Source organism: Meles meles, chromosome 9 (genome assembly GCF_922984935.1).
Source record: "Meles meles chromosome 9, mMelMel3.1 paternal haplotype, whole genome shotgun sequence".
NCBI lineage: Eukaryota > Metazoa > Chordata > Mammalia > Carnivora > Mustelidae > Meles > Meles meles.
The window spans coordinates 98,332,865-98,357,004 of record NC_060074.1 but is presented as its reverse complement, the minus strand read 5'-3'; the positions used below and the strand labels follow the sequence as shown (position 1 = coordinate 98,357,004).

At 38.0% G+C, this 24,140-nt stretch overlaps 1 protein-coding gene across 4 annotated transcripts in view; it reads right to left on the bottom strand.

Annotated features, from left to right (window-relative positions):
- NCKAP5 (NCK associated protein 5) overlaps positions 1–24,140 on the bottom strand; it is a 977,613-nt gene that overhangs the window by 608,713 nt on the left and 344,760 nt on the right. For 3 of the 4 annotated variants that reach the window (XM_046019767.1, XM_046019766.1, XM_046019768.1), the window contains one exon: positions 3,756–3,829. The exons of the other annotated variant lie outside the window; for it this stretch is intronic. In XM_046019767.1, the coding sequence (XP_045875723.1) occupies positions 3,756–3,829 (74 nt within the window). The remainder of the gene's footprint in view (positions 1–3,755; positions 3,830–24,140) is intronic. 4 annotated transcript variants of the gene reach the window in all.

Here is a 24,140-nt window from a genome sequence, read left to right as displayed (position 1 = left end):
CTTTATGTACAGCCTATTGATAACACTGTCTCCAATTCAAGCTATGAACACTTGGATATTGTCTGGTTGAGTTATTAGCTAGCCGTTAAGTATCTTTGCTATTTCAGTGGTTTCTACTTATGTTCTTGGAAGCTTCCTGTGATACATGCATTAAATACTACAAAATGATCCAGCTGCATAATTAGAGAAAAATAAGATTAAATATGTATTTGTACATGTTATAGAAATGTTTTAACTTAACCATCATAGGTTTCAAATCATCTCAGTATTCAGGAAACTTAAATACTAGCTTTACTGATAGCTTCTTTTTATAGAAAAGGAAACTCATTCCAGAGATGATATCCCTGTGGCCAGTTTGGGGAGGCCAGGCCAAGAGTCCAAGGCTCCAAAACTCACCGTCTTCTTTCCATTTCTATAGTATTATGCCACTTCCATTTTTCACACTTAATTTCACATGTGATATGGAAGAGTCATTAACATCATAAATATTCATGAATTCAGTGTGTATCTTCCAACTGTTTGTGTTTGTTCTAAACTCATAATCTGAAGCTGTGAATGGATAAAAATTTCTATCAAATGTTAGAAGAAAGATTTTTTTCAGTAGCTGTTTTTTTTTATAATCTCTCTTGTCAGTCAGATATATTTAGCCAAATCAGAAATGGTAGCAGATGATATAAAAAGCATTAGGTATAAAGGAGCCTTTTCCTCCTATTCTTAACTTTACACATTAAAACATACGAACATACAGAAATTTAGCCTCCCATTTCAACATCTACTAGTAAACTAGTCGTCACTGGGAATGTTTCTTTTTCATCAAGCAGGGAGATACTGAGCAAAGAAGACCCACCTAGACTTGTGCTCAAGTCCTACACTGGGTTTTAGATTCTGACTTTACCTATTCAGATGAATTCACATGAGAGTTTTCTGTTGGTGTCAAAAAGTCTTTTTTGAGCGAAATGACTGCTCATTGCTAGATATCTATATTTGAACTTCAAATTTCTTTGCAATTTGAAAACCAGAGAAAGATTATAGGTCTATTTCAGTAGACTACTAAACAAGGCACCAAAATAACCAGTTATTCTAAGAGTATAATTAGGACAATATATTTGTGTCACCGCAGATGTTTATGTTATAAGCTACAACTACAACCTATTAAAGGGTAGTAGTTGCCTCCATGAAAAAAAGGAAAGACTTATTTTTTGTATCTAATTTTATAACAAATCTTCAATTGGTCCCATTCTTTCATCATTAAGCAAGTAGCAATAGTATGCCATGTGTCTATCATGCTTTTGATCAATCCTCAAGCATGGTAGCCATAAATTAATGCTGAATACAATTATTTTTAAAAATCTAAGTATTCAGGATTTATCTAAGTTATATGTAGGTTGAAATACAAATGGAATACCATCAGTTAAGATCAGTAGCAAAGATAATAGCCCACTCCATGAAAACTGTAGCAACTACAAATCAAAGGCATTATACAAATCAGAAAAAAATGTTTATACTGTCTTATGGGGACGTTTATTTAACTTCAGACAATCCAATTGTGCTTGAGTAGATGACATGCTATTCCTATAAGTCTCTACATATCATAGATTGTCCCTAATTCAAGAAAGTACTTTAAAAATTTAATCATAGCCAGTAAGAATTTCCCCACACTGCTCACTGTATGCTCACTGGCATAGCTTTCACCCAAAAATAATTTGGCTAGAATTGCAGTTATGACATTGTACTAACCATCAGAAAGCCTACCACTTCAAGTCAGCCAAGATCTGTTTATAAAATATAATCAAGGATAATGTCATGATTCAATAAATAGTATATAAATTTGCTATTATTGATTTTCATTTTCTTTTCAATAAGACCCATTTCCGTCTTCTCCCTGATCGTTTTTCTGGCTACTCAAATGTCATTATTGCCCTTTATTGTTATTCACATGAAGCTTTTTTATAGATCCTCTGCCACTATGTACAAGGCTTTGCTTCTCCAGCAGCAATAATTCTATTTCTGAAGGAAAAGAGAAGGGATAGCACACAAAGCTCTGAGCTCTTACTTTCTGTTAGGTGAAGTCTATGCCTGAAATTATATTTTCATTTAATCCAATCCAAGAAGACCAAAAGATTTTTATTAGCTACCTTATCAAAGAAGGAAAACATCCTTTTCCATGCAGGTTTTTTTGGTTCAAAGACCCACGGAACTCTACTCCTTCCCAATGACGTATATAAGACATGCTTACTGACCAAATTAAAGTCTAATTTCTTTCATCAGATAGTATTCATCATTTTTTGTGTATACTTTTTTTCTTTTAAAAGATAGGGAAAACCAAATATTCCATATAAACAGCTGGAAGTAAATGATATAATTCATTTAAATAACATTTTGCACCTTGGAGGAGATCTATGTGAAGTATAACCTGAAAGATACATAACTATAAGTAAATTGTGGCTGTCTTCATTAACAAAATACACTGGTTTACAAAAGAAAACTTTACTAACACCATTTGTAGCTCTCAAAAACACATCTAACAGTATCACACAGAGGTATATAAAATTAACTTGTATGTCTGTTAGCAGGAAGCAGACTTAAGAATTATTTACTTTTGTTGTATCCTACTTTTTCCATACAGAGAAATAGAGGGTCCACTACCAGAAGCACAGATCTGTTCTTTAGCAGGGAAACTAATACAAAGGACAAAACAAATGAAATTATTAGGCACTAAGACTAAGAACCACAATCCTTCAGAGAGGACAGATTTCAAGGTTATTAGGATTTGTTATAAGATGCCTGGAGAAGGGGCAGCCTAGCCTGGTACAGAGACTGATGGTGAAACATTTGGATGAGGTTGGCAAGAAAGCCACAGGGTTAGCAAATATTTACCCACCCTGTCTGGGTACATGGAGAGTACTCTCCTCCATGCTGCCAAGAAATAAGAAATAATGGACTTCAGGGGCTTACTGACCCTTGGGAGACAAAGCTAATTACATTAAACAATTCTGGTACAATGTGAACCATCATGTAATTAAACCCTAGCATATTTGTTCCAAATAACAGGAGCTATAGTAATTTAGGAAAAGGAAGAGCAGATCCCATTGGAGCACCGATGCAGAGCATGAGCACCGGGGCCCTAAAGATCTAGAAAATAACAATGCAATCATTTCAATCAGCCTTAATTCCCGAGAGGTCCGAGAGAACAAGACCCTTGAGGATACGCCTTTTATGATATTAACCTCTTTATCCAGTTTACCTGCACCTTTCTTCTCCCATACCTTTCTTCACCGAGCATCAGCACCCACCACACAGAATGAAAAACTAAACACGAGAGGCCTACAGAACAGCATTCTTAAAATATTCTTCATTAATATGAAGAGAAGCAGACATTTTAAGCTGCTGTATTCAACTTTTCAATTACATAAAAATCTTAATCTTTAAGCAGGCAAGGGTCAGAGAATTGGATTCCAGTATCCGCAATGAAAGTTCTGTGGCCTTGGACAAATTAATTTCTTGACCTTGACAAAGTTTCATGATTTCCACCATCCTCCTGGCTCTGAGCAGGTCCTTGACTCAAGGACAACTCCTGGCACAGTTGCTTTACTTTGATTAAAGGAATACAATTCCCTGGGGAGCCTCTGGCGACTTGCTTCCAAAGGTGTTTTGACACTAAGGGCAAGAAGAGAGAGTTTGCCGACTCCCTGCCTCCGTGATCAACACGAAAGGTATCAAGGCTGCTCTGAGTTCTAGGCATGCATTTCACTCACCTCCACAGATTTCTGTGTTGTTCCTCGAGCTGAGTTAGAAGATGCTCAATGTATTTATTGGAGTCCATGTATTCCTGCATATGCAGACACACAAAGACAAATAAAGTCTCATTACAATCGTCACCAGAATTCAGACTATCTTTACAGAAAAGATTTTTGGCAAGATAATCCCTGGTCCCTCTCAGTTGAAGGAATCAGGGTATCTGTCACAAATATGCAGAGTTCCTTGGAGATATCCTTGGATCATTCTATGAACAGGGAACTGGAGTTCTATAGAGTCAGCATGAAAACCCTCTGATTCACAAAAGAAAGCTAAATTTCCTAGTTATCTACATTGTGGTCCATATATTCTACCATATAAAAATAAGCAAGCCAAGGGCACCTGGATGTCTCAGTCAGTAAGTGGCTGACTCTTGATTTTGGCTCAGGTCATGATCTCAGGATCCTGGGATCAAGCCCCACATAGGGCTCTGTGCTCAGCAAGGAGTCTCCTCAAGGATTCTCTCTCCCTCTACCCAGCCTGCCTCACTCTCAAAATAAATAAATAAATAAATGGGTAAATTAATAAATAAATAAGAAAGCAAGCCAGCCAGTGTTGCTGCTGACCTTAGAAAATAAGAATAAAGTAGACAAGACAGGTATTGATTACACTGGTCTTAGGATATTTACTTACTAGTAAAAATGCTACTTTTGAACTACGTAAAATGCCTTATATATTCACTGGGCATATTGTTTACATGGATGAAACATGTCCATTTTCCTGTATCTCCTTATATAATAACATTGTCTAATTTGTTTTGGGGTTTTGTGCGTGTGCTTTTTGTTGTGGTTGGCTGTTTGTTTGTTTTTGTCTTATAGGAAAAGAACCTGGCTTCTAGGAAGTTATGAAAGCAAGGTATATTTTTTTGAATGTGTAAATTTTTGCCAATCAAACTGTATTTTTTTTAACGATTATTTATTTATTTATTTGACAGAGAGAGAGACAGATCACAGGGAGGCAGGGAGGCAGACAGAGAGAGGAGGAAGCAGGCTCTCCGAGGAGCAGAGAGCCCAATGTGGGGCTCGATCCCGGGAGCCTGGGATCATGACCTGAGCGGAAGGCAGAGGCTTTAACCCACTGAGCCACCCAGGCGCCCCCAAACTAGGAATCCCTTTGTAACACAGATTTATAAAAGTCCATAGCTTATCAAATATAATTTTTTAAAATTAGTGATTTCTATGTATGAAGTTCATATGCAATTGGTTCAGTTGCTGATTATGGAGCAAAATACAATGTATAAAATTTTTAGTGATTGATTTCCTCCTGAACCTGATGCTTCTTTTACTTTCTATTTGAACATCTAGCCCATAGTCCTGTGTCTCTAGTACATCTGCCTTAGATGGACTAGCGTATAATGCTTTCAGTGTTAAGGTACCCATAAAAGTTATTGTTTTGTTTCTTATGGATTTGAGATAAGCCAAAAAATTTGATCAATACTTATTCTTTCTGAAATAGATTTGTTTTGATTGAGTGCTGTATATAATCGCTTGCTCCTATAAGTGTATCTCTTATAATGGGGGAGGGTGGAAACTACACAGTAAGAATTGAGCTGATATTATGGAAAAACCCCTTTCTTGGGTTCCTGGACCGGGATCGACCCATTTACCCTTTTCTACTTTCTATAATATTTCAATTAGGCTAAACAGAGCACCATATCTTTACCTAGCTAAAACTGCTGTTCTCTAATGGTATAAGGTTGTTGCGGATAATTAGCTGAAGAGTTTTATTCTTATTAAATAATATTCTCTTTCAGGTTAATTACGTAAAAAAGACCATTAGGCATATCAAAACCAAAGCAGAAATCTGTTAATGCAGGAAGTTATAATAGTTTGTATGTATGGTACTAAATATCCTGATCAAACGAAGAAAAAGGAGGTAAGCATATAGAGAAAAGAGGGATGAGGGAAAGGAAACAGTTTCTGCAAAAACTCCAATATGTGGTACTTGAGGAAAAGAAAGGAAGCTAGCGAGGCTAGCTTAAAGAAGATTTAGAACACTCAAAGTTATCAAAGACATTACTTATCAAATACAACCATCAACACTTTTAAACACTGTTTCCAGTTAGAAACAAATACATAAATCTCAAAGTCGCTCATCCATTTTTTATTCAATTGCTTTTCAAAATGTACTATACTGCAAATGCTATTCTAAATTTTCTTCACAGAATAATAACCAAGAGGGCAAAAGTTCCTGCTCTCAAAGAGCTTATAGTCTGCAGACAAAGATGCAACAAATGAACACACTGACTCCTGAGCGCTGATATGCTATGAAGGAAACAAGAGGGACGAGAGAATCTAAATGAGGAAGGGGCATGGCCCTTACAGAAGACTCCGGCCAACTGATATTAAGCTAAGACCTGGAAAAGAAAAAGGAGGTAAGCATATAGAGAAAAGAGGGATGAGGGAAAGGAAATAGCTTCGGCAAAGACTCCAGTATGTGGTACCTGAGGAACAGAAAGGAAGCTAGTGAGGCTAGGCCCAGAATGACGGGAGTGTGGTGTCAAGAATACAGCTGGTGAGCTAAGCAGGGTCAAATCATGAACAAGCTCTGGAAAAGTGTTTGGACTAAAACCAATGGATTTGTTACTTTGTTCACTCTTCATAGCTCAAACCAGAGGATGAAGCTGAAAGGTGTGAGGACTACAGATAAGATCTTTGGATCAAGATTTAGGTTCAAATCCTACTAGCTCTGTCCTTGGGTAAAACTGTTTAGTCTCTCTAAGACTTATTTCCTTCATCTTCAGAGAGAGTGTTAATAGTCAATTCACAGGGGTGTTGTAAGAATTTAATAGTTTGGTTTTTTTTTTTAAAGATTTTATTTATTTATTTGACAGAGAGAGATCACAAGTAGGCAGAGAGGCAGGCAGAGAGAGAGAGAGGGAAGCAGGCTCCCTGCTGAGCAGAGAGCCCGATGCGGGGCTCGATCCCAGGACCCTGAGATCATGACCTGAGCCGAAGGCAGAGGCCTAACCCACTGAGCCACCCAGGCGCCCCAAGAATTTAATAGTTTAAGTAAGCATGTATGACAGTGTCTGCTAAGCACAGACTTTGTCATCGTGGCACTCACCTCTTCTCACAGGCAAATTTCTTCACAACGTGAAGGTAATATCCATTTTCTCTCATCTTACCCAATTTCAGGATTTTAAGCACATGCTTCTAAGATTTTAATTGCTGAATATTAGAATAGGAACTTAGAGATGAAGAGTAACAAAACAGATTTTCAACCATTAAATGTAGGTGTCACTGAATTAGGATTTATAAGCTATTTCAAGTAACAATACTGGCAGCTCCTGTAACTTCACCCACATCCAGATGGCCAACAGACACGTGAAAGGATGCCAATGTCACTCATCCTCAGGGAAATGCAAATCAAAACCACAATGGGATATCACCTCACACCAGTCAGAATGGCTAAAAAAAACAACACAAGAAACACATGTTGGCGAGGATGTGGAAAAAAGAACTCACTTGCGCTGTTGGTGAGAATGCATGCAAACTGTGCAGCCACTGCGGAAAACTATATGGAGGTTCTTCAAAAAATTAAAAATAGAATTATCCTATGATCCAGTAATCACACTACTGGGTATTTATGCAAAGACTATGAAAACACTATTTTGAAAAGATATATGCACCCCTATGTTTATTGCAGCATTATTGATAATAGCCAAGTTATGGAAGCAGCCCAAATGTCCATGGATAAATGAATGGATAAAGAAGAGGTGGCAGATAAATGCAATGGAATACTACTCAGCCATTAAGAAGAAATGAAATCTTGCTATATGCAACAACACGTATGGATCTAAATGGTACAATGCTAAGCAAAATTAGTCAGTGATAGAAATACAAATGCCATATGATCTCATTCATATGTGAAATTTAAGAAACAAAACAAATGAAAAAAGAAAAAGACAAATCAGGAAACTCTTCAGTAAAGGGAACACACTGCTGGTTACCAGAGGGAAGGTGGGTGGGGGGTGGGTGAAACAGGTGAAGGGGATTAAGAGTATACTTACCATGATGAGCACTAAGTAATGTATAGAATTGTCGAATTACTATATTGTATACCTGAAACTAATATAACACTGTACATTAACTATACTCATATTAAAATTTAAATTTAAAATTTTTAAAATTAAAAGAAATTTAAAATGAATTTTTAAATGAAATAAAAATGAAATTTTAAAATAAAAAATATATATACATATACATGAATAATATCAAGATTCCCACTAACTGCTCCATGATACTGAGATAAGCTAGGTGGGAGTGCTCCACTGTATCTGGGTAGGATATCCCTGGGTCAAGCCAGGAAACCATTACCTGCACAAGTACCAGAGTGTGTTGTTGTTAAGGTGAAATGAAGAAGTCAAATCTTATTCAGAAGACAGCAGTTATCAAAAAAAAAAAAAAAAAAAAAAAAAGGCCACTCATGTAAAGGCCTCCTGGCCTATTATTTTCATCTTAACTAAAACTTACACAAAACTTCATTGTGTTAGGCATTGTGCTAATAAGCACTTTCATAATATTTTCTCATTTAATCTCAATAACCCCATAAGGTAGACACCAGTATTACCTGCATACGGAAAGTGAGGTAACAGACTTCCAGCGTCATATTGCAAGGGAAAGGCAGAGCCAGGATTTGAATCCTGCTACGAATGCAGTCCAGAACCACTCTGTGTGACCATCCTGCTGAAATTTCATCCCCATCTCTATGTATAAGCTATTCCTTTTGCCTAGAACACTTAACCGAAATAGCAATAGAGGTAACAGTAATAAAATGTACTATTAAAATTAAATAAACAAAGTAGTTCTGCCCATTTTTCCATAAAACTAATTATAGTGATAACTATGAGGTCTAAACCCATGTAATAAGGGGAAAGAAACTAGGATTATGAATTTTCCCTCGTTTGAGCTTTGGTTTTCTCCATAGCATTCTCCCTTCTAACATCCAATATACTTTACTCGACTACTTTTGGTAGCGCTTATACTCCACACTCATCTCTCCCCAACTACACACACACACACACACACACACACCCGCACACACACGGCTAACTGAAATGAATTGAGAAAAAAAAATATGATGCTTACATATACTTTCTGTTTAATGAATTAATTTTTACCCTGGCTAAAAGAACTTAAGCAACATCATCACACATTTATTGTTTCTATTCCCTGAACTGGAAAAAATAGTTAACTAGTAAGAAATCGCTCATTTTATAAGAATAAAATCAGATCATTCCACTGGGAACCACTATTATCCACCCAGCTGGAGATTAATTCCAAGGAAACAATGGGCGGGGACGGCAGTGGGGCTGCAGGGGTTCACAGTGAGCTATAGTCATATCAACTGCAACATTGAAGCTACTACACCTACAGCAAGAGCTTGGTATAAAGCACATATGGGATGTTATTAAACAGGGTCTCCAGTATTCCAAAGTATCAAAGGTATAGGCACAAAGAAAGGGCATGGCAAGATCTCACCTCACTAAAACATAGCTCTCCAAACTGCCTGAAAGACACTGGATATTTGGGAGAGCTAAGACAAAATTTTTTATAAATGCAGATGGAGGAGCACCTGGGTGGCTCAGTTGATTAAGCATCTGCTTTCAGCTCAGGACTGAGCCCCACATTGGTGTCCCTGCTCCATGGGGAGCCTGCTTCTCCCTCTCCCTCTGCTTCTCCCCACCCTAGCTCTCCTTCTCTGTCTCTCTCGAATAAATTAATTAACTAAATCTTTAAAAGTAAGTAAATAAATAAATTCAGATGGACAGGAAGTAGAATGTACGCTCTTCTGTTGGCTAAACCAGATCTGGATGGATCACTTCAGAATAAGCACATTGAAAACACACAATATAAAAACCATAGCAAAGAATGAAAGGACAAGAAATAGAGAACATCACCCTCAGTCAGAAGACGGGGTGTCACTCTTGAAAATGATTAAGAAAAACATGAAAGCATTATAGAAAAACCTTAACATGTTCAAGAGTTTCCATAAAGGCATGGACCCTCTGAAACATGTGCAGAAAGCTGTAAGGGGGTTAAAAATTAAAAAAAAGATGGGGGCTGAAATGAAAATATAGCTGATTTAACTTTTTTTTAGATATTATTTATTTTAGAGAGAGAAAAGGTGCATGCGTAGCAATAGTAGGGGGAGTGGCAGAGGGAGAGAATCTTTGCTGTTGTTGTTAAAGATTTATCTATTCTACAGTGAGAGAGGGAACAGGAGCAGGGTAAATGGGATAGGGAGAAGAAGGCTTCCCACTGAGCAGGGAGATTGATGCAGGGCTCAATCCCAGGACCCTGGGACCAGGACCTGATCAGAAGGCAGACACTTAAGGACTGAGACACCCAGGTGCCACAGAGCGGGAGAAAATCTTAAGCAGACTCCCCACTGAGTTTGGAGCCTACCTGGGGCTCAATCTCATGACCCTGAAATAGCGATCTGAGCCAAAACCAAGAGACTTACAACTGAGCCACCAGCCACCATGATAGCCCAATTAATTTTTATAAAACAGGACAAGCTGAAGTAACAAAATTAAATAAAAAGGTACCTGGTGAGCTAAGAATTTCAAGGAAATATACACTGTAAAAGCAAAATTGCAACCTGTTGATCCCCACTGTGATTTTTATTATGGGGTGACTCTCCCCACCATGGACTGGTACCTTAGCAAAATGCAAGCAATTGATTTTGCTTTATTAGTATGGAACTAGTCACACAAATGAAGTCTAATTCTCAAGTCTCTCATCTAGAAACAATTCAGACTGGGTACTTAAATACTAACTTTTCTGCCCCTTGTTTAGTAGGATTCACTTAATGAGGACTGAAACTGCTGTAACTAGAGAAAAACATACACACATCTCCTCATTATCCTTGGTGCCAGTGTTCACCAGGTGCAACACAGCTTACCCATGAAGACTGTCACTTTCCCAAGTATTGCTCTGCCCAGCATGTACTTCCCATGCTACTCACCACAAGGACTTTATTAAAAGTAATTAACTTGGTAAACATTCTATTCTACTCATTTTCTTTATGGAAAAAAAAAAAAAGCACAACACCTTAGATACATAAGTGGAACTGACAATAAAAGTACATACACAGGCCTGCATAGGACAAATGTAATCGAAGTTAATGAAGAAAAGATAAAGATGAAAAGAGAGACACAATTGATATTGGTTCAGAAAATGTAGGTTTGTCTGACAATTATGGCTCTTGAGTATTTCACAAGATTTGGAATGGAAATAATGATCAAAGAGATAATTAAAGAAATATTTCAGAACAGAGAGGAAAAAAAGAGACTACAACATGTACATCAAAAGGGCTCATCCAGGGGCGCCTGGGTGGCTCAGTGGTTTAAGCTGCTGCCTTCAGCTCAGGTCATGATCTCGGGGTCCTGGGATCGAGTCCCGCGTCGGGCTCTCTGCTTGGCGGGGAGCCTGCTTCCTCCTCTCTCTCTCTCTCTCTCTGCCTGCCTCTCTCCCTACTTGTGATCTCTATCTGTCAAATAAATAAATAAAATCTTTAAAAAAAAAAAAAAAAGGGCTCATCCAGAGGAGTCAAGATGGCTGAGGGGTAGCAGACTAAAATAACATTAGGTCCCAGGAGATCAGTTAGATAGCTATCAAACCATTCCAAACACCTACAAATCCAGCAGAAGATTGAAGAGAAGAGCAGAAAATCTAGAAACAGAAAATATCGACTACTTTCTGAAATGTAGGACAGGTGGAGAAGTGAATCCGAAGCCATGGGAAGATAGACTGCTAGGGGAGGGGCCAGCTCCTGGCAAGCAGTGGAGCAATAGAGCACAAAATCAGAACTTTTAGAAGTCATCTCCACTAAGGGACGTCACTCCAGAGGCTAAGCGGGGTTGGAGTCCTCGCGGGGACAGTGTGGTCTCAAGTCCCACAGGGTCACAAAAGGATTGATGGTGTCTGAGTGTAGCAGAGCTCACCGGTATCAGTGTGGGGAAGCTGGCTACAGAGATGGAGCCAAGGAGTGAGATCTCAGCTCGGGGTGACCTTGAACTGTGATCTGTGGCACAGTCAGGCCACTACTTTTTGAGCAGGGACCCCACAAGTGGCAGATCTGGGGAAACCAACCTTCATCTGCCAGAAGAGCAGAGCGGCAGGATCTGCTGGGTTTGGAGACTCCAGGCAGGGCTGTGTGCCAGAGACAGAAATACTAGGTCACAGGCCAGGTGAGCTCAGAGTGCAGCCAGAGACCAGGAAGACAGGAGTGATTGAGCGCTTTTCTCCGAGGGCACACTGAGGAGTGAGGCCCTGAGCTCTCAGCTCCTCTGGGCCAGAGATTGGGAGGCCGCCATTTTCACTCCCGTCCTCCAGAGCTCTAGGGAAAGCGTTCAGGGAACAAAGGCTCCAGAGAGTGTACCCGAACAGATTACTTAGCCTGGCCTCTGGCAAGGATGGCGCAATTCCACCTCCAGCAAAGACATTTGAGAATCACTGCAACAGGCCCCTCCCCAAGAAGATCAGCAAGAACATCCAGCCAAGACCAAGCTCACCTCTCAATGAGAACTACAGAATTCCAGAGGAGGGGAAAGCAAAGCATGGAATTCATGGCTTCCTCCCCATGATTCTTTAGTCTTCCAAAGTTAATTAAAATTTTTTAATTTTATTTTTTGCTTATTCTAATTTTTAACTTTTCCTCTTTCTTCCTTTAACCCTTTTAAACTAGTTTATCTTGACAATAACTCTCTAAAAACAAATTTCTTTAAACCTTCATCATTATAGTCATATTTTATCCTTCATTGTATCTAACTTAAATTTGTAAATAAATGGGGTTTTTTCTTCTAAAAAATTTTGGAATACAACTTCTTCTAATTTAATCAAAATGTACCCTAAATCTAGCACAAGGCTTTGTTCTAGTCTCCAGGCTGAGCAAATTCTCTCCACTTTCTTTTTCTTTCTTTTCCCAAACAACTTATCATATCAACTCCTTTTTAGAAATTTTTTTAAAATTTTCATCCTTAGAGTCATATTCCATCCCTTCATTGTGTTTACCCTTATTTTTGTATATATATAAGTTTTTCTTTCTTTAAAGTTTTGAGAGATAGTTTCTTCTGAGAGACCAAAACACACCCAAAATCAAGTGGGTGGCTCTGTTCTATTCACCAGTCTAATATATAATTATTCACACACACACACACACACACATACATAATTTAAAAAAAAATTTTTTTTGGAACTTCTTTTTACCCCCTTACTTGTCCCCCCCAATTTGGGGTCTCTTCTGATTTGGTTAACACACATTTTTCTGGGGTTTTTGCCACCATTTTAGTATTTTATTCTCTCATTCACACATTCTTATCTGGATAAAATGACAAGGTGGAAAAACTCACCACAAAAATAAAAATAAGAGGCAGTATTGAAAGCTAGGGCCCTAGTCAATACAGACATTGGTAATATGTCAGATCTAGAGTTCAGAATGACAATTCTTCAGGTAGCTGGGCTCAAAAGAGGCATGGAAGATATTAGAGAAACCCTGTCTGGAGAAATAAAAGCCCTTTCTGGAGAAATGAAAGAAGTAAAATGTAACCAAGCTGAAATTAAAAAAGCTATTAATAAGAAACAATAAAAAATGGAGACTCTTACTGTTAGGATAAATGAGGCAGAAGAGAGAATTAGTGATATAGAAGACCAAATGACAGACAATAAAGAAGCTGAGCAAAAGAGAGACAAACAACTACTGGACCACAAGGGGAGAATTTGATAGTTAAGTGATACCATACATTGAAACAATATTAGAATAATTGGGATTCCAGAAGAAGAAGAAAGAGAGAGGGGGGCAGAAGGTATATTGGAGCGAATTGTTGTAGAGAATTTCCCTAATATGGCAAAGGGAACAAGCATAGAAATCCAGAAGGTGAAGAGAACCCTCCTCAAAATCAATAAAAATAGATCCACACTCTGTCATCTAATAGTAAAACTTAAAAGTCTTAGTGACAAAGAGAAAATCCTGAAAGCAGCCCGGGACAAGAAGTCTGTAGCATACAATGGTAAAAGTATTAGATTGGCAGCAGACTTATTCACAGAGACCTGGCAAGCCAGAAAGAACTGTCATTATACATTCAGCGCACTAAGTGAGAAAAACATGCAGCAAAGAATACTATATCCAGCTAAGGTGATCATTGAAAATAGAAGGAGAGATAAAAAGCTTCCAGGACAAATAAAAACTAAAAGAATTTGTAAACACAAAACCAACCCTACAGAAAATATTGAAAGGGGTCATCTAAGCAAAGAGAGAGCCTAAAAGTAGTAGATCAGAAAGGAACAGAGATAATATACAGTAACAGTCACCTTACAGGCAATACAATGACACTAAATCCATATCTTTCAATAGTTACCCTGAATGTAAATGGGCAAAAAGTCCCCAATCAAAAGACACAGGGTATCAGAATGGACAAAAAAGCAAAACCCATCAATATGCTGTTTATAAGAAACTCATTTTAGACCCAAAGACACCTCCAGATTTAAAGTGAGGGGGTGGAAAACAATTTACCATGCTAATGGACATCAAAAGAAAGCTGGGGTGGCAATCCTTATATCAGATTAATAAGGTTTTAAGCCAAAGACTATAATATAAAAGAAATGAGGAAGAACACTATATCATACTCAAAGGGTCTGTCCAACAAGAATATCTAACAATTTTAAGTATGTATGCCCCTAACATGGGATCAGCCAACTATATAAACCAATTAATAACAAATCAAAGAAACACATTGACAGTAATACAATAATAGTAGGGGACTTTAACATTCCCCTCACTGAAATGGACAGATCATCCAAGCAAAACATCAACAAGGAAATAAAAGCCTTAAATGACACACTGGAACAGATGGACATCACAGATATATTCAGAACATTCCATCCCAAAGCAACAGAATACCCATTCTTCTCTAGTGCACATGGAACATTTTCCAGAATAGATCACACACTGGGTCACAAATCAGGTCTCAACCAATACCAAAAGACTGGGATCATTCCCTGCATATTTTCAGACCACAATGCTCTGAAGCTAGAACTCAGTCACAAGAGGAAAGTTGGAAAAGAACTCATATACATGGAGCCTAAAGAGCATCCTACTAAAGAATGAATGGGTCAACCAGAAAATCAAAGATGAATTGAAAAAATTCATGGAAAAAAATGGTAATGAAAACACAACTGTTCAAAATCTGTGGGACACAGCAAAGGCAGTCCTGAGAGGAAAATATATAGCAATACAAGGCTTTCTCAAGAAACAAGAAAGGTCTCAAATACATAACCTAACCCTACACCTAAAGGAGCTGAAGAAAGAACAGCAAAGAAACCCTAAACCTAGCAGGAGAAGAGAAATAATAAAGATCAGAGCAGAAATCAATGAAATAGGAACCAAAAAAACAATAGAACAAATCAATGAAACTAGGAGTTGTTTCTTAAAATGAATTAATAAGATTGAAAAACCCCTGGCCACACTTATCCAAAAGAAAAGAGAAAGGACCCAAATAAATAAAATGATGAATGAGAGAGGAGATATCACAACCAACACCAAAGAAATACAAAGAATTATAAGAACATATTATGAGCAACTATATGCCAGCAAATTTGAAATCTGGAAGAAATGGATGCATTCCTAGAGAGTATAAACTACCACAACTGAACCAGGAAGAAACAGAAAACCTGAACAGACCCATAGCCAGTAAGGAGATTGAAGCAGTCATCAAAAATCTCTCAACAAACAAGAGCCCAGGGCCAGACAGCTTCCCAGGGGAATTCTACCAAACATTTAAAGAAGAATTAATACCTATTCTCCTGAAACTGTTCCAAAAAACAGAAATGGAAGGAAAACTTCCAAACTTATTTGATGAGGCCAGCATTACCTTGATCCCAAAACCAGACAAAGACCCCATCAAAAAAGAGAATTACAGACCAATATCCTTGATGAACACAGATGCAAAAATTCTCACCAAATTACTAGCCAATAGGGTCCAACAGTACATTAAAAGGATGATTGACCACGGCCAAGTGGGATTTATTCCTGGGCTGCAAGGTTGGTTCAACATCTGCACTTCAATCAATGTGATACAATACATTAATAAAAGAAAGAACAAGAACCATATGATACTCTCAATAGATGCTGAAAAAGCATTTGACAAAGTACAGCATCCTTTCTTGATCAAAACTCTTCAAAGTATAGGGATAGAGGGTACATACCTCAGTATCATCAAAGTGATCTATGAAAAATCCACAGTGGATATCATTCTCAATGGAGAAAAACTGAGAGCTTTTCAGCTAAGGTCAGGAACACAGCAGGGATGTCCATTATCACCACTGCTATTCAACATAGTACTAGGAGTCCTAGCCTCAGCAATCAGACAACAAAAAGAAATTAAAGGCATCCAAATCAGCAAAGAAGTCAAACTCTCACTTTTTGCAGATGATATAATACTTTATGGGGAAAACTCAAAAGACTTCACTCCAAATCTGCTAGAACTGCTAGAACAGGAATTCAGCAAAGTGTCAGGATATAAAATCAATGCACAGAAATCAGTTGCATTTCTATACACCATCAACAAGACAGAAGAAAGAGAAATTAAGGAGTCAATCCCATTTACAATTGTACCCAAAACCATAAGATACCTAGGAATAAACGTAACCAAAGGGGCAAAGAATCTGTACTCAGCAAACTATAAAGTACTTATGAAAGATACTGAGGAAGACACAAAGAAATGGAAAAACATTCCATGCTCATGGATTGGAATAACAGATATTGTGAAAATGTCTATGCTACCTAGAGTTATCTACACATTCAATGCAGTCCCTACCAAAATACCATCAACTTTTTTCAAAGTAATGGAAAAAATTATCCTAAAATTTATATGGAACCAAGGAAGACCCCAAATAGCCAGAGGAATGTTGAAAAAGAAAATCAAAGCTGGCAGCATCACAATTCCAGACTTCAAGCTCTAATACAAAGCTGTCATCATCAAGACAGTATGGTACTGGCACAAAAACAGACATGTAGATCAATGGAACAGAATAGAGAGCCCAGAAATAGACCCTCAACTCCATGGTCAACTAATTTTTGACAAAGCAGGAAGAATATCCAATGGAAAAAATTCTCTTCAACAAATGGTGTGGGGGAAATTGGACAGCCACATGCAGAAAAATGAAACTGTACCATTTCCTTACACCACACACAAAAATAGACTCAAAATTGATGAAAGACCTCAATGTGAGAAAGGAATCCATCAAAATCCTTGAGGAGAACACAGGCAGCAACCTCTTCGACCTCAGCCACAGCAACTTCTTCCTAGAAACGTCGCCAAAGGCAAGGGAAGCAAGGGCAAAAATGAACTATTGGGACTTCATTAAGATCAAAAGCTTTTGCAAAGCAAAGGAAACAGTCAACAAAACCAAAAGACAATGGACAGAATGGGAGAAGATATTTGCAAACGTCATATCAGTTAAAGGGCTAGTATCCAAAATCTATAAAGAACTTAGCAAACTCAAAACCCAAAGAACAAATTATCCAATGAAGAAATGGGCAAAGGACATGAACAGATATTTCTGCAAAGAAGATATCCAGATGGCCAATAGACACATGAAAAAGTGCTCCACATCACTTGGCATCAGGGAAATACAAATCAAAACCACAATGAGATACCACCTCACACCAGTCAGAACAGCGAAAATTAACAAGTCAGGAAATGACAGATGCTGGTGAGGATGCGGAGAAAGGGGAACCCTTCTACACTGTTGGTGGGAATACAAGCTTGTGTAGCCACACTGGAAAAGAGCATCAAGGTTCCTCAAAAAAGTTGAAAATAGAGCTACCCCATGACCCACCAATCGCACTACTGTGTATTTACCCTAAAGATACAAATGTAGTGATCCAAAGGGGCACGTGCATCCAGATGTTTATAGCAGCAATGTACATAATAGCCAAACTATGGAAAGAACCCAGATGTCCATCAACAGATGAATGGATAAAGAAGAAGTGGTATATATACACAATGGAATACTATGCAGCCATCAAAAGAAATGAAATCTTGCCATATGTGATGATGTGGATGGAACTAGAGGATATTATGCTGAGTGAAATAAGTCAATCAAAGAAAGACAATTATCATGATCTACCTGATATGAGGAATTTGAGAGGCAACGTGGGGTTTTGAGGGTAGGGAAGGAAAAAATGAAACAATATGGGAGTGGGAGGGAGACAAACCATAAGAGACTTAATCTCACAAAACAAACTGAGAGTTGCCGGGGGAAGGGGGGCAGGAAGAAGGTGGTGGGGTTATGGACATTGAGGAAGGCGTGTGCCATGGTGAGTGCTGTGAAGTGTGTAAACCTGGCGATTCACAGACCTGTACCCCTGGAGTAATAATACATTATATGTTTGTAAAAAAATAAAAAAATTTAAAAAATAATAATAATTTTTTAAAAAGTGGGGCTCATCACATCACATTCCAGGTAGAGTTTTTCCAACTATCCACACATCCACTTGCATAAGAGCTAAAGAAAAAACAAGTTTCCTACCAAAGATTTAAGAAAGGCTGTTACATAGTTATCAGTCACCCCCAATGTCCACTGAAATAAGATACATAGACCTTTGAGTTTTAATCCATAAATGTCATCAATTAAGTAGCTGTTCTAGAAAAAGTGACAGAAAGATATTCCCAGGTATTCATGAATTCAGAATATAAATCACCTAATTTAAATGAAAACCTGTGTATGTATATCTTGAACATCCTTAAGTATGTGTATACATATATACATATACCCAAATACCAAAGAGATGAATATATAGCAAATATGTACATGCATATTCTACACCTGAGTGACATATATGGAATCTATAATATAAATCAAAAATTCAAAGAAATTTGAATGGATTTTATGTTGAAAAATATAAATATAAAATTGAAAGTCCCAGATGTAAGATCTAGAGTAAATATTACATATGTTTGTCATGGACAGATGGAGGGAATGAGAAAGAGGAGAGCAAGTTCACACAAAAGTTTCTTTGTACATAGGAACAAAATTATTGTTCTACACTTGATAATCAGAAAAGCTTAAACATAAGGGTATATTTTGTCTACATGTTTAACAGGGATAGCAGTTTGATAATAGGTCATGAAAATGAAAACATCAATGTACTTTTGATCCGGAAACTCCATGTCTAGGAGTCACCCTAAGTAAATAATCAAATTAAAACAAGTGATGTAGAAATATTATTAATGAAAGCATGAAAAAACTGGATATATCTTAGCTTCCAAAAATGTGGGAATTATTAAGATAAAGCACACTTTGCCCATTTGAATAATCATATAATTCCTTCAACTTGTAAAGAATATATAATAAAGTGCAAAAGAGTATAGTACTAGGTGAAGGACATATGATTTAAAACTGCATAATCCTTTTAATTTTTTATTTTTTAAAAGATTTTATTTACTGAGAGAGAGAGAGAGGTAGTGCAACTGAGCTTGAGCAGGGGGAGAGGCAGAGGGAGAGGGAGAAGCAGGCTCCACACTGAGCATGGAGCCCAACACAGGACTTGATCTCAGGACCCTGGGATCATGACCTGAGCTGAAGGCAGGCGCTTTACTGACTGAGCCACCCACGTGCCCTGGCATAATCCTTTTTAATTACAGTTTTGAAAACTTACACAAAAGTTTAAAAGAGAAGAAAACATAGTATATGACAGTATTATGGGTTAAATTTCTTTTATATAGTTCCCTTTCTAGTTTACCATATATACTCACTATACAAATTTAAAAAGCAATAATTTTGTTTTAGAAATATACAAACCCAGAAAATAACATGTACAAAGACTTTAATATAATTAAATTCCAGAAAGCAAGATCTAAAATATCACAATGCAATTGTTTATGGTATTCTAAAGCTAAGCTGGTGTTTGAAACAATAATGCTTTTTTATTATTATTATTATTATTATTATTATTATTATTATTATTTCTCACCCTTGTCAGCGTTCTGCTAAAAAAACAACTCACCTAAGTTAGGATTAGGGAGAAACATCAAGTTACACCAAAACACATTTGTATAATATGCTTAAAATTTTACAAAGGTGCAGAACTAAAAAAACATGTTTCTTGCCTAAACCTTGTGCAAATTAGATTTATTTTGGAGATGTAGTTCAGGAAATTTGCCTTTCAATTCTTTAATGTACACGTTTCAGGGCAATTAGTATGAAACATTTAAAGTGATTAGAGGTTTGTAGATACACCTAACGTTGCATATCTGCGTGGCATAAGCCCACGTAATGGGAACCTCCTACTGTCTGATCTAGGTCAATTCTGAGCAAGACCCATTATAAATGAATTCTAATGATGAAAGAATCTGGTGTATCATTAGTTTTACGTGGAGTTTAAAATATAATACTAAAATTAAATCTTGTAGAGATCCAAATCCCTCCAAATAATATTGATGTTATAATCAGTGTAATTTATGGCAGAATTTGTAAAATAGCGTCAGCACTCTTGTCACTACTAATGCAGGATTCCCAGTTCACCTCTGGGCAAAGTAGCATGTGCAAGGAGGCCAGTTGTTCAAATCAACACAACTGATGTCAGACAGAGGGATTTCCACAATTAGAAAAGGACTAACAACTATAATAAATGACACTGCCCTCAAAAATCATTTGTCCCCTTAATGAAAATGTACACCTGCATGCTGATCGTAAAAAGCTTCAACATAACAACTTTGAGAATTACACAGCAATAGATGGAAAGTTCCCTCATATTGGATTGTCAACATAAATTCTTCCAATGAGGTATCTTTAAAGATTTTTTTTTTATTTACTTGACAGAGAGAGACCACAAGTAGACAGAGAGGCAGGCAGAGAGAGAGAGGGGGAAGCAGGCTCGCCGCGGAGCAGAGAGCCCCATGCGGGACTCGATCCCAGGACCCTGAGATCATGACCTGAGCCGAAGGCAGCGGCTTTAACCCACTGAGCTACCCAGGCTCCCCCAATGAGGTATCTTTAAATGCTAAACACAAATCAATTCAGGAATACCAACACTAACAGACTGATTTCACTGCCATTCTCTCTCCATTAGCCAATCTCTCATTCCCCCTCATTCACTCATCAAACAACTCAACCTTGCTTCCACTTCCACCGCAAACCCTTCAGTGGAACTGCTCTGTAAGAACCACCAGTGACCGCCACAGGTGGAAGTGCAGGGTATTGTTCCTTATGATTGGTTCCTGTAGCACTTGACATTTTAAATAATATTCTATCCCTCCCTGGTGTTCTCTGAAAGGGTTTCCTGTCTCCTTCCACTGCTCTGAGACCTTTGTCTTTTTCCTTCCCTCTTCCAGCCCTTTATGTATCAAGAGTAAGGTTCTATCTTAAACCTTCTTTCAGTTTCTACTGGAAAATTCAGTAGACTACCAGGGCTTCCACAATCACCAAAACTCCAGGGACTCCCAAATATTTACCTCCATGCTAGGTCATCCTTGACCTCTAATCCTCTATATCTTGCTATTTACCAAACAGGTCCCTTTGAATGTGCCACAACTCTTCAAAGCAGTGGGCCTGCCCAAGTTCAACAAGGCCAAGGGCAGAAATTAAATTGTTATCTCATATTCAGCATTTTATTCTCATAAATGGAATGAATCCTAACATATACCTTTTAATTTTTATCAGACTTGATGAAGATGCTATTACTTATGTACTCTTTGAGAAAAAGACATAAAAGTTGTACTTGGCTTTAAGTGGAAAAATACATGATAATTGTACTTCTAAGGTGTCTGTGATATTTTCTTATATATGGCTCTTAATGGCAGTTTGGGAAATAAGTATATGTTGGTTATATGAAGGAATTCACTTAGGTAGTAAAAGTAGCTCCATTTATTTTTGCCCCCTCAACCCACTGAGGGGGAAGTGAAAAGTAATTCTATTTCTCCTAAAGTTCTGTAAGTCAGTAACATATCATTTGTCCACATGATAGTAGATTGTGTATATAACACACAGGTACACACACACCAATAAATATTTAAGTGATATAGTTAGAGTCCTCATTTCAACGTTGATTATGCCTTTGATGAAGAGACAATGATAGAGCCTTGTAGTGGAAAGCCTCGGTTAGGTCACTAACTACTTTAGGCAGAAGAGTTCAGCCACAAAATGTTACAGGACTGGGGCGCCTGGGTGGCTCAGTGGGTTAGGCCTCTGTCTTCGGCTCAGGTCATGATCTCAGGGTCCTGGGATCGAGTCCCGCATCGGGCTCTCTGCTCAGCAGGGAGCCTGCTTCCCTCTCTCTCTCTGCCTGCCTCTCTGCCTACTTGTGATCTCTCTCTGTCAAATAAATAAAATCTTAAAAAAAAAAAAGTTACAGGACTATTCCAAAACCCAGTATCATATCAAAACAAAGAATTCACTGATGGATCCACTGCATCAATATATTGTACTTTTCACGTGTTTCCTTCCACTCAAGTACTGGGTCACAGAATGCCATTCTACTCACTATAGTGTAACAGGGACCCTGAGTCTTCTATTGGTGCCCTTCAAAGTCTGGACAGCTATTTTCTCATTTTATCTCCTATTACTTCTCCAAAGTTTCTTTGGGACACTGAAGAAGACACACTCCTTATTTTGCTTCTCCTGGGAAGGCCAAAATATAAACTCTTTCGTAATCTCAACAACTAGTGCAGGACTTGCAAATACATGCCAAGAGGTAAATTGGCACCAATGTCACCCCCAGTGAGAGCCTTACGGCATCTTAAGAGACTCGTGCACTTGAACTGGATTGAAGTATCAGCTGGGGGAACATAACATATTTATTTACTCAGCATCATGGTTCTCATTGGTTCATCTGAAGCATCTACATCACCTGGGCTGGTTATACCAAATTGGTGGGCCCAACCCCAAGGTTTCTGATTTGGTGTTTGTGGGATGGGGCTGGAGAGTCTACATCTCTAACAAGCTCCCAGGTGATTCTGAGACTATTGGTCTGGAGACCACACTTTGAGAATGACTGCCTTTCTGCAAGAATTTGTTTATTGCATAGCCCTATTACCACTCACTGTCCTCTTAAAACAATTAATGAGACCAGTAATGCCAAATTCAATTATTCAGTAAATATTTCTGAGTGTCAACTTATGTTCAGGCACTCTTCTAAGTCATTGACTTCAGCCATGAACAGTATAGACAAAAGTCTCCACCTTTGTGAAAGTTACATTTTTGTGTAGAAAACAGACAAAATAATTAAATTAAATTAAGTTTTATGTGGCAAAATTCAATAGAGAAGAGGGAGACGAGGAGCTGAAGCAGAGGGCTCAGGTACATGGGAACTGATGAAGGAGGAGAAAACATTTGAGCAAAAACATCAGGGAAATGAGGAAACTAACACAGATAGCTGTCTTGAGAGACTCATCATAGGCTGAGAGAAGGATAAATGCAAAGACTTTGAGAAAGATGTGTACTAGCACATTCCAGGAACAGCCCAGACCAGGGATATGGGAAAGAGACAGATTATAAGGGTCTCACAGTCCTGGTAAGAACTTTATCTTTTGGTCTCAGTGAAATAAGCAGCAATCTCAGGGGAATTTAATCTGAGGCATGAAACCATCCCAGTGATGTTTGAAAATGATCCCTCCTCTACTGTTAAGGTAAAATGGGAGTGTGTGTGTACAACAGCAGGAGCAGAAGCCAGGTGACAAGCTGGAGGCTTCTGGCAGGAGAGGATGGTCACTTGGGTGAGGGACATCATAGGGTGAATGAGCAATTGTTGGATTGAAATGTATTTTTGAAGGTCAAGGGGACAGAATTTACTGCTGGGTTAAATGTAAGAATAGGGGAAAAGTAAGTAATCAAAAGTAGTATCAGGTTTTTTACCTAAGCAATTGGATAATGTTCCATTTACTGACAGATGACTATGGAAAGAGCATGTTTGTGCAAGGGAGTTGAATAAATTGTTCTCCTTTGAGCAATTAAGTTTGAGAAGTCTACTGCATATGAGAGAGGAGTGTTGATGAGGAAATTTATCTTCAGACAAGAGGTCTGGGAGCCAGAAATTTGGGATTCCATAGTGGGAATGAAAAGCATTTGGAGCCATGAGACTGAAGTGAGATACCCTGGTGAAGGAATAACACCAAAGAGAAAAGGATCCAGAAACTGAAGGTTGGGAGGAGGAGAATAAGCCAAGAAGTTAAGGAGAAGTCAGTAAAAAAGGAACAAGAGACTAGTATTTCAGAACAATGTTTTGGGAAGAAGGGAATGTCAAATACAATCAGTGACCAAGTAAGGGAGGCCCGAAATTAACCATGGCAATTGCCAATATGGAGGCCCTTAATGTCCTGACCAAAGCACTTTCAGTCGAGT